This window comes from Aegilops tauschii, chromosome 4 (genome assembly GCF_002575655.3).
Source record: "Aegilops tauschii subsp. strangulata cultivar AL8/78 chromosome 4, Aet v6.0, whole genome shotgun sequence".
NCBI lineage: Eukaryota > Viridiplantae > Streptophyta > Magnoliopsida > Poales > Poaceae > Aegilops > Aegilops tauschii.
Window position 1 is genome coordinate 80,071,730 of NC_053038.3, and position 13,093 is coordinate 80,084,822.

Sequence of the window (13,093 nt, forward strand, 5' to 3'; positions counted from 1 at the left end):
ATATGTCTCTAGATATGACTCATACCACTAAAATTACTCTCTCCTGCAGACACAACATTTGTTGCGGTCTCCTTTCCGTCTCCATCCCAGTTATAAAACTGACGTTATTCATTTGTTTACTGATCAGACAAACTCCCCCACTCTCTCTCTCTCTCTCTCACACACACACACACACACACACAGCTCCTGCTTCCACTCCCCTTCCCGACTATCGTCTCTCTCTCACACCCACAAAACTCTCGCTTTCGCACCCCGACTCGTATTTCTCTCACATCATTGATCGACTAGCCTCCAGATAGGTTTATACGCCCGCACACTCGTGCTTCCACTATCGCGTACATGTCTCTCTCGCGCTCCTTGTATCTATGTAGATTTTTCGTCCCTTCTTGAGACACGCACTCTCGATCGTGCACACACACACACTATCGCCTCATTTTAAGCTCATACCTCTCGCACACACACTCTTTGTGTCTTTGCCACACATGCACTCCGACTTCCTCCTCTCTCCCTCTCTCTCTCACACACAACACACACACACATGGGCTTTTTGCAACAACTAGCAAGATGCCCATACATTGCATGGAACATCAAGATGCCTTTGTATGAGTAGTTTATCTTGTGGGAGAAAAGGATGAACGAGGGAAGGCCTTATTTGCAAATGTGGAGAGGGGTGTGGGTATCTTTTTGCAAAATTGCCATAGTTTCCTTCCTATCCGTCAGATATAAATCAAACAGCCTATATTGCAGGATGGCAGGCACACCATCATAACCAACTCTGTTTTTTATCTCTACTCTTATAAAAAGCATAGTCGGTGATGATGGTGTGCCTGCCATCCTGCAATATAGGCCATCCGATCTATATCTAACGGATAGGAAGGAAACTATGGCAATTTACCTGCACTCCTCTCCACATTTGCAGATAAGGCCTTCCCTCGTTCATCCTTTTCTCCCACAAGATCTTGATGCTTCGTGCAACGCATGGGCATCTTGCTAGTAAGAATAGAAATTAGAGATGTACCACTTCTCAAATCTTGAAACCAACAACATTCCTCCCTTATCTCATCAAAACCGCCAAAGGAATATATTTTGAGTGAAACATAAGATATTTTTAGTGATACACGTATTTCAAAACTAGACTCTTTTTTCTATCAAATGGGTGAATATGTATTAATCTACTTTGATCGTGTGGCAACGCATTGGCACATTGCTAGTAGTTATTACTATTGTATAATTTTTTGGACACCAGACAAACGGTGGAGTACATATACGAAGAGAAGAGGCGCACACACGCAGTCGGTCTCTCGCTATCTCGCACACATGAGAGTTACGTAAAGGCACCATTAACAAATAAACCCTAAAACCCTATGTGCACGATTGCTGCATGCGCGGGTACCGGGTACGTGGTAGAGCGCACCTTTATAGGAATAGTCAGCTCGCGTGATAATTTGATCCGTAGGAGTTGATGGTAGGGACCATAGGTGAACGACCTGGAGGCGGTGGCTCGCTAGTTTCCACAGATCGAGTAGCCACGTTTAGAATATCATTTTTTAGTGGGGTAAGAGTTCCAATTTTCAAGGGCGCGTTATAAGTAGTTAAGTAGTTTTTGGAACGATTGGTATGGAGCAAAAATGGAATTCATAACTACTACTACCTCCTTGGCGTATGGTTGTATGGGTTTATGTTGTGAGATGTTGAACCTGGTAGTTCTAGGGCAAATACTATGGTTTAGATGTTGGTTTTCAGTCATGAAAATCGGAAAGGGGAAACCCTTCTTTGATAAAAAACTACTACCTGCGTCCTGGTTTACTAGTCCCCATCATATTTTGGGTCAAAGTTTGTCCATGAATTTTACTTGTAAAATGTGAATGGAAAATGAGATTTTGTTATACCCAAACAAAAGAAGGACCGAAGGGAGTGATTGCTCTGACACGGACGCGACCTCCCATAGCGCAGGCATTAAACCGGCGCACCGGCCAAGAGGGCCCCACACGCCGCAGGCCCGGCTGAACACGCCTCCTCGCCGCATGCAACCGGCTTCAGACTGCCCCGCCTGCCTCCATTGAATCCGCGCGTGTGCCGGCAACACGTCCTTCCGCGAGCCGGACGACATTTTAGGACACAAAAATGATCAAAATATAATTAATTACGCATGGTCTTGACTTGTTGTGCTTGCACTGGTAGCAGGAACTAGAGGTTTTTCTTTATTTATAACTCTCCTCACATTTTTTTGGCTTTGAAGTGAATCATGGTTGTGGACATTATCTATGAATGTGCAGATATCTGTGGGTATGAGTTTGATGTGGAAGTTGAACTTGGAATGTTGGGCTTGCGCGTGAACTATACCATGTCCAATGCTTCGTTTGTTATTGTTTGGAAAGTAGTTGCTGTTATTACATGACCCTAAAAAAATTATTTTGTGCCACATCAGTAGATGCACGAACATCACAACAGGCATGCTGACTGGATAAACATTTGAACCTAGCTATTATGAAGGAAAATTTGTATTGACAACGGTTTTAGATAGCAGGAGACGCCTAGTCTGCTCTGCCTCTGCTAGCTTCTTTCTGGCTTCCTCCATCTCTTCTTTGGCTTGGGTGAAGAGAGCATCTAATTGCTCTTTTTGCTTCTTCGGGAACTTAGCTACATTCTCAAGGGCTACTGCATGCTTTCTTCCAGCCTTTACTAGAGCCACGAGGACACGAACAGTTAACGACTCCACCTGGCTTGCCTGTAATCCAGCATCATCTGGGAATTTGCACCTTGTGTCTAATCCAGCATCATTAGGGAACTGGCACCTTGTGTGTAATCCAACCTCATTTTGGAAACATGATCTCGAGGTTGACCATACTTCCCTCCTCGCAGGAACTGCATCCTGACATGAAGTTACTTCTTTTTTAGATCAATACTCAGAGCAACCCAGATCCATTTAGTAGAAGCCAGATAAACAGAACTCGGAGAAGTGAATTCAAAAGGAAAAATATAAAAACAGACTACAAGGTGAGAACACCCACTTCCTACATCAAGCTAAAAGCGAAAGCACTAGGACGATTAAGACTCTTCTTATTACACATGAAGAACACGAGGCTAAGAGAAACATAAACTACAACATATACACATCAAAGAACACAAGGCTAAACGAAAGTAATTGAAAGGGTGTTACTTACCAAAGCTCGTTTTACAGGTTCGGTGTAGCTCCTCTTTAACTTGCCACGCTCCTTGAAGATGCCCCAATATCCCGTATTTGGTCTTCATTGCTCCTCTGCATGTTCGCACTTGTTTTTTTTAAATCTCAACATGGCAAGAAAAATATACTAGTAATACTCACGCATCTTGTGGGCAACATTAAAGCACTTGTCTGCCATGCTAGAGCATCTCCAACAGAAGCGCAACGGGCGGCGCTTTAAAAAAGCGTTTACAGTGCTGAGATCGAGAAGTAGAGATAGAGAGTAGAGACTAGAGAGTAGAGAGTAGAGACATAGATAGTTCTCAGCATAGATAGATAAAAAATAGATAGTTCAACTACTCCTCGTCATCCGACTCCTCCTCGGTGATGTCCTCCTCCGACGTCTCAATGTAGGCGTGAAGATATCGATCATCGTCGGATTCCTAGGGCAACGCTGCTCCTAGCCTCATGTTGGATTCAGCGTCCGCTTTTCACGTACGCTTGTCCTCGCGATAGGCGGCTCGCTCCGCCCTCCTCTTCTCCCTCTCTGCCCTCCTTTGCGCGTAGAACTCGCGCTCGTTGATGATGTCCTGCGGGAAGCGTTGGCGCCACAGCGCCATGGCTTCCTCGTCCATCTAAGCGATGCCGAGACGGTGCTCCCGCCTCCAGTTGTTGAAACGATCCTCGTCGGTGATATGCCGCGGCAGAGGCGCGAGCTCCTGCGCCCGCTCCCGCGTCGGCACGTTGGGGAAGTTCAATGTTCTATGAGGCCACCGGAGGCACCACGCTGTCGCGTCGTACGCGCGGGCGGCCTCTGTCGGCGTTTTGGGAAGGGGGGTCCCCAGACTTGCCTGCCTGCGGCCCACGGCGTGGCTATGCTAGCAAGCCTGTACGGCCCATCTTCATCGACAAAGCATTCAAGACCCTCGTGAGGGGCCAAGCCTTGCGAGGCGGATGACGCAAGATCTCCTCAGGAGCTGCCTCACAAGGAGCGGAGATATCAAGGCGGGGCAAACCTCGCGAGGCTCTCGTGACGTGAGCCATGACGATCGACACCAGGCGGGCGCCAGGTGGGCGCCAGCGCGCGCAGCATCCTTGTTTCCTCTTTGGTGCTAAGGAGGCCAGCGCAGGCGAGGAGTACCGAGGCATCAGGCAAAGGTTTCCATATCAGTGCAACGAGACCAAGACCAGCGGACCAGCAGGACGGAGGTCACCGTGGAGCCCAAGACGGCGTCATCCCCAGAGCCCTTTCGTAGGCGAAGACCGCTTTTGTTAGGATAGCTTGTACTAGCTGTCCCCTTTCAAATTGGACGCCGTTGTTGGCTCCCTTCCCGCTCAATATTTGGGGAGAGGACTAGGGCCTATATAAGTAGAACTAGCCATCACAATAGAGGGAGGAAGTGGAGAGCTCACAAGTGGGAGCTTGATCTCATCTGATCGAGAGCTAACCCTTAGCCACACCGAACACAAGAGCACCTCAACCTCAGGAGGCTGTTCTTCCCCTTGCACTGTTCTTCATCAGCCCAAGAGGCAATCCACCACCACACACTGGAGTAGGGTATTACACCACAACGGTAGCCCGAACCAGTATAAATCTTGTGTCTTTGTGTTGCTAGTTCGTCGAGTTCGTTCGCAAGATCTTAGCGAGCTAGGGCGTAGATCGGTAGGAGGGAAAGAACTTCGCGCGCACCCCAGAGTTCGAACCTTAAGGGTTTTGCCGGAACCCTAGATCCGACATTTGGTGCGCCAGGTAGGGGTGCGCCGGTGCCTCTTCCCCGCCGATTGATCCACCAACGCTCCGCGCCCCGATGTCCGGCAATCCAAGACCAGACTCCGACCGCTAGGCAGCTTGGCCAGCCTGAGCGGTGTCACCTGCCCATGAAGACCTCGACCCCACGCTCCAGGCGGTACCAGCACCGTCCAGTGCTGCGGGGCACTGGCGGCACGGCCAGTCGTCGTCCACCCTCACTCCACGGCAAGTGCGAGCCGCTGCAAGGGCAGCAAGCCACGCCGCAGCAACGGCACCGCACTCACGGCGGGAGCAGGCGAACATGCGGGCAGCGCTCATGATGGCGCGAGAGCTGCTGCGGTGCCGGCTGATGGAGAGCGGCCGGGAGGCACTGCTAGAACGCGTCACCGAGCTGCTGGTTGCGGCGGCATCGGGAGCGCCGCCCTTCTGCTATCAGCTTCCTTCTCAGGCCACTGCGGGGTCTCATGGCGGGCCTCGCCGCAACCACGCGCCATCGGGTGTGCCTGGGGGCTTCGTCAACACCAGCACGGCCGGCGGCGCCGGGGGCTCCACCGCCCCCATGCCGCCCGCGGCAAGCATGGGCACAAGCGTCACCTCCCATGGTCCTAGTGAGATGCTGTGTTGCCATCCTCAGGACGCCACGCTAGGCCGGGCAACATGGAGTGTGGGGCACTACAGCGAGGTGTTCGGGGTAACGGCCCCGGAAACCTACGTGCCCTGCATGATGGACCAGGAGTACGCACCAGAGGACGACCCTGGCTCGTTCCTCGGAGAAGATTGGGAAGAAGGGACGCTAGAAGTGGAAGCCTTCCAGGAACCGACGGAGAACCGCAACGATCACGCCAGTAACAACAACTACAGGGTACAACTGATCTCTCAGGAGGAGGCTTACGCTAACCGTGGGCTGCAAGTGAATCAGGTCACAGCGTCGGTCAACGACCCCGAAGCAGCAGCATCCCTTCCACTGGGGGAAGCACGCTGGGGGCCACGAGGAGGGAGCCAGGAGCAAGGTCCCTCCCCACTTCGTGCGAAGCCAGGCAACACCCAGAGGTAGGCCCTTTGCCGGGGAGGTGCCGACGAGCCTTCCCCTGGCAAAGGACCCGTGGTCGCCGAGGGCACCGCTGGCGTCCCCTTTCCCCCCTTTGTGTCGTCCAGGTTTCCGGTCGGCTCAAAGGTGGTCGAGGGTGGCGCAAGGTGGGGCCCTCGTCTGGCGATATGAAGCAAGGCCGGTTCATGTGAAGAAGGCCCAGTGCATGTGAAGCTCGCCGCCGTGACACTCTCACGTAATAATGAGTGGGGCTGTACACGCCCCGGAGTCTCAGGGGTGCCGGCCTCAGGCCCTGGGGCTCCCTCCCACGCCTAGTGGCAGCACTTAGCTCCGCGCTGGTGAGAAGACTCAAAGACCAGAAGACTAGACTACACGCCGGACGCGGCCATTTGCTTTGGATCTCTTCTTCTGTAGTCTTGCTTTCTGGATTTGGATTTAAGTTGAAGTCAAGCTTTTGTCGGTGCGTGCGGGGGGTGTATTTTCTCGTTGAAGCGACTTCTTGCCATCTGGTTCTTGCCTTGTTCTAGAGCTCACGCTCGCCGCCTCCCCCTCACGAGCGGGGCTGGGCACAACACGCGTGCCACTCGCGCCGATCGGCGCAGGAACCTCGCGAGGCCCTCTCGGGCAGGTCAGCAGACCCTTCAGGAGCCCCGTGGCGACTCTCGACCTTACAACCCGATTCAGGGCCCGCTCCAGCTAAGGTAAGCCGCAGCGGCAAAACTTGCCGTCAGACTCATGACTGGCCAAAACGCACCCTCGGTTCAGCATAAAGGAGTAGAAATCATGATTTGCTTACATGAGGGGCTCCCCCTCCCAAAATGCTCTCACAATCTTTAGGGGCCATGCCCGAGTTTTTGCATACAGGGTGAAGCAGTAAAGAGATCAGGAATTAGCCAGATATGTCGCTCGCCACGTCCTCCGTGTCGTCTTCGGACGCGCTGCTTGCGTCGCTATTACCATCGTCGGCGTCGCCGCCACCGTCATCAGCGCCGACGTCCCCATCATCGACCACGTCGCCTCCGTCTGCAATGACCACCACCGCGTCGTCCTCTGAAGTGAAGGCCCTGACCAACGCGTCCACATTATCCTCTACCCACCGCGCCAGGTCGTCCCGGACGATCGTAGGTACGGGGGCGATGGTGGCGTCGAAATCGAAGTCGGGGTTGGCGTTCAGGAGATGGCTGAAGACATGGGAGAAAGCATGCTCGAGCAGGCCGCGACTCCTCTCTTCCACGAGCCTGCGAGCTTCGTCAGATCAGGCCTCCAGGCGTGTCACCACGTCGGTGAAGAAGCGGAGGTGACTGGCGTAGTCATTCACCTCAGGATGGGGGGTGTTCGCATCACAGACATGGCCCAGGGCAGTGTTGGCCCTGTTCCGAAGATCCTGAAGCATGGGAGCGCGAACGCGCTCCAGCGTCCGCCTGTCCAGCATCTCCTCCCGGCTCTGCCACGCGACGGACTCGGCGTCATCAACCCGCCTGTGGAGAGAGTAATTCGGCGCGGGCGGACGCCAGCTCCGCCTGCATCGCAGCCAGGGCGACGGCCGTGGCCTCCGCGTGCCTCTCTGCATTAGCGAGCCTGGGCCTGAGGGCAGCGGCCCTGCCCGCATCCTCCGTTCCCGCGAGCTTCAACTTCAAGTCATACCTACCCTCCAGATCTGCGCGAGCTTCGGCCACCCGACGATCAACCTCCTCCTGAGCCTTGGCCTCGCATGCGCCGACGGCATCTTCCGCTTGGGCAACTTGGCGCTCCCTCGTCTCCAGCTGCTCAAGCTCAAGGCTGCGCTCCACGGCCTCCAGAGCCAACGCCTCCTCCCGCTTCCGGACGTCTTCCTCCTCGGCGGGCGTCCCCCTCAACGAAGCAAGGGCGGCTCTGCGCGCCTCCACCTGTTGCTCGAGAGACGCACTCCAAGCCTGGAGCTCCCACGCGCGCCTCTCCGCAGCCTCGCGACGGCGGTCGGCCTCGCGAGCCTCCTCCAAGGCTCGGGAGCAAGCTTCACGGGAAACCTTGAGGGACGCCTCGGCCTTCGCATTGTCAAGATCACGCTGGCAGCGGCCCAGGTTGACGGCCACCCTCAGCTTACGCCACTCCTCCGCCAGCCGAAGACCTTCAGCCTCAAGACGCGAGTAGACACCCGCAAGTTCTTCGCCTAGCCGACTCATCGCGCCCATCGCCTCCTGGAAGAGCTCATGACAAACGACACTCCGCCCGCGCTCGGGTTCCAGCGCACGCCCCACCTCACCCTCTGCCACTGGGGCTGCGGGCGGGGCATGCGGTGGCGCCCCCCTCTCGGCAGGGGGCTGGGGGCTGGTGCCGCTGCAGGCGCCGACCTGACCTCGCGAGGGGCCCCGGCCAATCAGGACCCGCCGCTTGAAGAAGAGCTACAGGCCGAAGCCAACCAGCTGCCGTCCATGACCAGAGGAGGGGTCCGGGGGATGCCCGCCAAGCTCCAAGCTAGACCGTGAAGGAAGGACCACAGGGCCGCAGATTCAAGGCACCAAGAAGGCGAGCGCACCCCCTCGGCCGGCCCCGCTTCGGGCGCGACGTGCAAGCTCGGGGTACTCAAGGCCGACAGGGGTGCTGAGGAAGGCGGGGATTGCTTCACGAAGGACCCAACCGCCCTGGTAGAAGGTGTCCTAAAGAGCTAGCGTCAGGAAGGAAAGCAACAATCAAGAAATCGCAAGGTGCGGTACTTACTCGTCGACAGCGACGTACTTTCGTAACTTCAATGGCCCAAAGATGTTGTTGCCGCTCGGGGATCCTTTCCTCTTGCAGAGCTCCTCAAAGTCCATGCAAAGCCAACCGAAGCGCTGTACGTGGCGACCAGCGCGGGGCGAGGCCGGGGAAGAGCTTGGAGGGACAACTGCAGGGGTGCCCGGCTGCGGTGAGCAGTCGGACACCATCTCACCACGACCTCCCTAGGCTTCCGGGGCTTTGACCTAGGGAACCGCATGCCGCGTCGCCTCAGTAACCGACGCCCCACGGGAGGGGTCGCGAGCTCCCGAGGACGATGCCCCAGGATCACCACGCGGCATGTGCTCCTTAGCACTTGGGCCACCGGACTCCGTCGGAGCTCATCCTCCTGCACCCTCACTTGGAGCGAGCTCGGCACCGGCGGCGAGGAAGGGAACCACATCGACGGGGTTCTCGCGGGGCCCCACCAGGCTGATCGGGCGCAGCCCCCACTCATCAAAGGAGGGCATGCTCTTGGCAAATTCGGTTTTGTTCTCGCAGTGGTACAACAGACAGCTCTTCCTGGGCATGTCGTCCGGTAGAGGGGCACCCGTCAGGACCGCAAGCACCGTTTGCCGCGTCTTAAGAGGAAGCCCCTCCTCCTGAAACCTCATATGGTCCTGAGTGCTGAGCAAGGCCCACATCGGGCGGGAATGGCGCTGAAGCGGAGCGACTCGGCGCTTGACGAACTCCTTCACCACCATAGGCGCAGTCACGCCGCGGTCCTTCAACCTCCTTAGCCTGAGCCAGACGGGGACGAGACGGGGGCTTGCGAGCCTCTGGTGGCCCCAACTGGAGTTGGGAACAGCAGGCCCTGGCGGAGCATGGAGCAGGGGGCTGAGCACACCGGCGTCGACAAACACCCATCGTGTCCGAAACTCCCTTGTGGATGGAGGAAGCTCAAAGTTGATCCCCGCGCTCACTGTCGCGGCCACGGCCTGGAAGCTCACGCACCCCGAGCTCTGCTGAGGGTCAGTCAGATGTAATGAGAAGAAATGGCGGAAGAGGGCCACCGAAGGAGCGATGCCCACCATGGCTTCGCACACAAAGGCGAAGATGGCGAGAAGAGTCACAGATTGAGGATCGAGATGCAGCATGTGGATCTGATAATGCTCGAGCACCGCGTTGAAGAAGGCAGAGAAGGGAGGAATCAGGCCAGCCCAAAGGGCATCTATGAAGATTGGGACCTCAGTGGCTGCCCGGGCAATGCGAGTGCGAGACGCAGGCCAAGCCACCGTCTCTCCCCACTCGTTGAAACTGGAAGCAAGCATGGGGCGCACCTTGTCCATGGCCTCCTCATTGAGCACCAGGGGTCAGCCTAGCATAGGCTCGAAGGACGGAGGCGCACTTGGTGAAGGCAGGGGCTTCTTCCCCTTGTCTGCTCGTCCCGGCATCATAGCGATGAGGCAAGCAACGCGCAGATCAGATTGGAGGGGAGGAGCAGAGTCTCGAGAAAGCAGAAAGATTGGGGGAGACAGGCGTGCGCGAAGGAAGAATAACTGTGTAGGCTGCGGGGGCCGCATAGCCAGGCGGATTCAAAGGCAACATGGGGAAGTGGAGACGCCCACGTCCAATCAACCGCCACACGTCAACCGAGGCCGCAGGCTTTTGGGGCCCGCGGCGCTCTGTACTTGACCTTTGGCTTCGCCTTGAAGCCAAGCCCGAGCGCACCTTGGGCCCGGGGGCTACTGTCGGCGTTCTGGGAACGGGGATCCCCAGACTTGCCTGCCTGCGGCCCATGGCGTGGCTATGCTAGCAGGCCTGTACGGCCCATCTTCATCAACAAAACATTCAAGACCCTCGTGAGGGGCCAAGCCTCGCGAGGCGGACGACGCAAGACCTCCTCAGGAGCTGCCTCACGAGGAGCGGAGATATCAAGGCGGGGCAAACCTCGCGAGGCTCTCGTGACGTGAGCTATGACGATCGACACCAGGCGGGCGCCAGCGTGCGTAGCGTCCTTGTTTCCTCTTTGGTGCTAAGGAGGCCAGCGCAGGCGAGGAGTACCGAGGCATCAGGCAAAGGTTTCCATATCAGTGCAACGAGACCAAGACCAGCGGACCAGCAGGACGGAGGTCACCGTGGAGCCCAAGACGGCGTCATCCCCAGGGCCCTTTCGCAGGCGAAGACCGCTTTTGTCAGGATAGCTTGTACTAGCTGTCCCCTTTCAAATTGGCCGCCGTTGTTGGCTCCCTTCCCGCTCAATATTTGGGGAGAGGACCAGGGCCTATATAAGTAGAACTAGCCATCACAATAGAGGGAGGAAGTGGAGAGCTCACAAGCGGGCAGCTTGATCTCATCTGATCGAGAGGTAACCCTTAGCCACACCGAACACAAGAGCACCTCAACCTCAGGAGGCTGTTCTTCCCCTTGTACCATTCTTCATCAGCCCAAGAGGCAATCCACCACCACACACTGGAGTAGGGTATTACACCACAACAGTGGCCCGAACCAGTATAAATCTTGTGTCTTTGTGTTGCTAGTTCGTCGAGTTTGTCCGCAAGATCTTAGCGAGCTAGGGCGTAGATCGGTAGGAGGGAAAGAACTTCGCGCGCACCCAAGAGTTTGAACCTTAAGGGTTTTGCCGGAACCCCAGATCCGACAGCCTCGTTGGCGGTGTCAAAATTGCCGAGGCCGAGGCGCATCCCGCGAAACCGGATCTCGGCAGAGAAGCCGCCGGAGGGGCGCGCGCGGACGCCGCGGTATCCCCAAGTTTCCCGGCGACGCGGCTGCATGGTGGCGCGGTGGCGGCGAGGCGAGAAAGAGCGGGGAGAGAGCGGTGGCGAGGCGTAGAGTGGGGAGAGAGTGGTAGCGAGGCACAGAGCGGGGAGAGAGCGGTGGCAAGGCACAGAGTAGTGGGAGGGCATTGGATTTTATAATGCGCGCCAGACGCCGCGCGCCAAAACTAGCACGCGCTCGGCCGCTTTTTCCCGCACGCGCGCGTGATCCTTTCCCGACGTCCCTGCTATCTCTACTCTCTTCTCTACTATTATATTTATTTTATATTTAATATTTATCTCTACTCTCTTCTCTACTGTTATATTTATTTTATATTTAATATTTATCTCTACTTCTCTACTCTCAACTATTTTTTTCTACTTTCTTTTATTTTAAAAAATAGAGTTGGTGATGATGGTGTGCTTGCCATCCTGCAATATAGGCCGTTAGATGTATATCCAATGGATAGGAAGGAAACTATGGCAATTTTGCAGAAAGATATCCACACCCCTCTCCAGATTTGCAAATAAGGCCTTCCCTCGTTCATCCTTTTCTCCTACAAGATAAGCTACTCATACAAATGCCTCTTGATGTTCCGTGCAACGCATGGGCATCTTACTAGTTCTAAAAAACTTTCCATCATTTGCCACACTACTGGTTGCAGATGAAGAACCTACCCAAGCACGGCACGATACAGGAGCGACGCACAATTACAAACTGATATTCTGTTGGACAATGGAGGCTATAACCAATTACTTTTTCGGGAACAATAGCAACCAGGAAATTTGAAGGGTAGGTATGAACAAAATTGGAACTGCACATGTACTACTGAGTGATTCAATACACACATTACCAATCAAGGAGGAGAACGATGGTCGCGGCCGCCTCTGTGCATCATGGTCGGCAACGGGAGCCAGTTCATTGTCCATGACGGTGGTGCTTCTGCGCTTGGCGTCGGCTTCCGGGAAGCAGATCCGAGACCGTGGTAGACGGTGCTGGGGAAGAGGCTCCGTGTACGACGACGACGGTGGACCGGCTCCAGTGCGGCATACGAGGTCGTCGATGAGGCAGATGCGCTGCGGTGGACGAGTGCACCGATGGAGAAAGGGAGGAGCACGAAGGATGCTGTGCCGTGGAGAAGTCTATTTTGGTGTGTGTATAGAAAATGGGGAGTATTCAGGTGTACTACTCTGGGTGCCGGGGTGGGGTTGGTTGGGTAGGGTGAACCTGAAGTTACGAAAAAAGGCCCTTACCAAGCGTAATCCATAGACCTGTTCCGAAGGTTATGATGGTAACTTCGCATTGCTCGAATCAGGGTCGCGGGAGGATTTCCCACCGACCTCAAAATTCTGTGACACTGAACTCCCCGTGTGGCATGTTGGGTGATTGGGCTAAGCAACTAGCGAGTAGTACTAGTAACTACTAGTACTCCCTCCAATTTTATTAACTCTGCATATTAGGTTTGACCGAAGTCAAACTTCCTAAAGTTTGACCAAGTTTATAGAAAAATATAAACATTTACATAACAAATATGTATGATGTGAAAGTACATTCAATAATGAATCTAATGGTATTTGTTTGTTATTGTATATGTTAATATTTTTTGTTATAAACTTTCTGAGAGTTTACAAAACTTGACTTTGACCAATGCTAATACATGGACTTAAATAAAAACGGAGGGAGT

General features: G+C 54.9%; 1 protein-coding gene across 1 annotated transcript in view; it reads left to right on the forward strand.

Moving 5' to 3' along the window:
• The first annotated feature begins 7,138 nt into the window (after window positions 1-7,138).
• Window positions 7,139-13,093, forward strand: part of LOC109752085 (putative E3 ubiquitin-protein ligase SINA-like 6) — a 46,896-nt gene continuing 40,941 nt past the window's right edge. Inside the window, exons 1-2 of the mRNA XM_073497525.1 lie at window positions 7,139-7,450; window positions 7,617-7,698. Of these exons, the coding sequence (XP_073353626.1) occupies window positions 7,139-7,450; window positions 7,617-7,698 (394 nt within the window). The remainder of the gene's footprint in view (window positions 7,451-7,616; window positions 7,699-13,093) is intronic.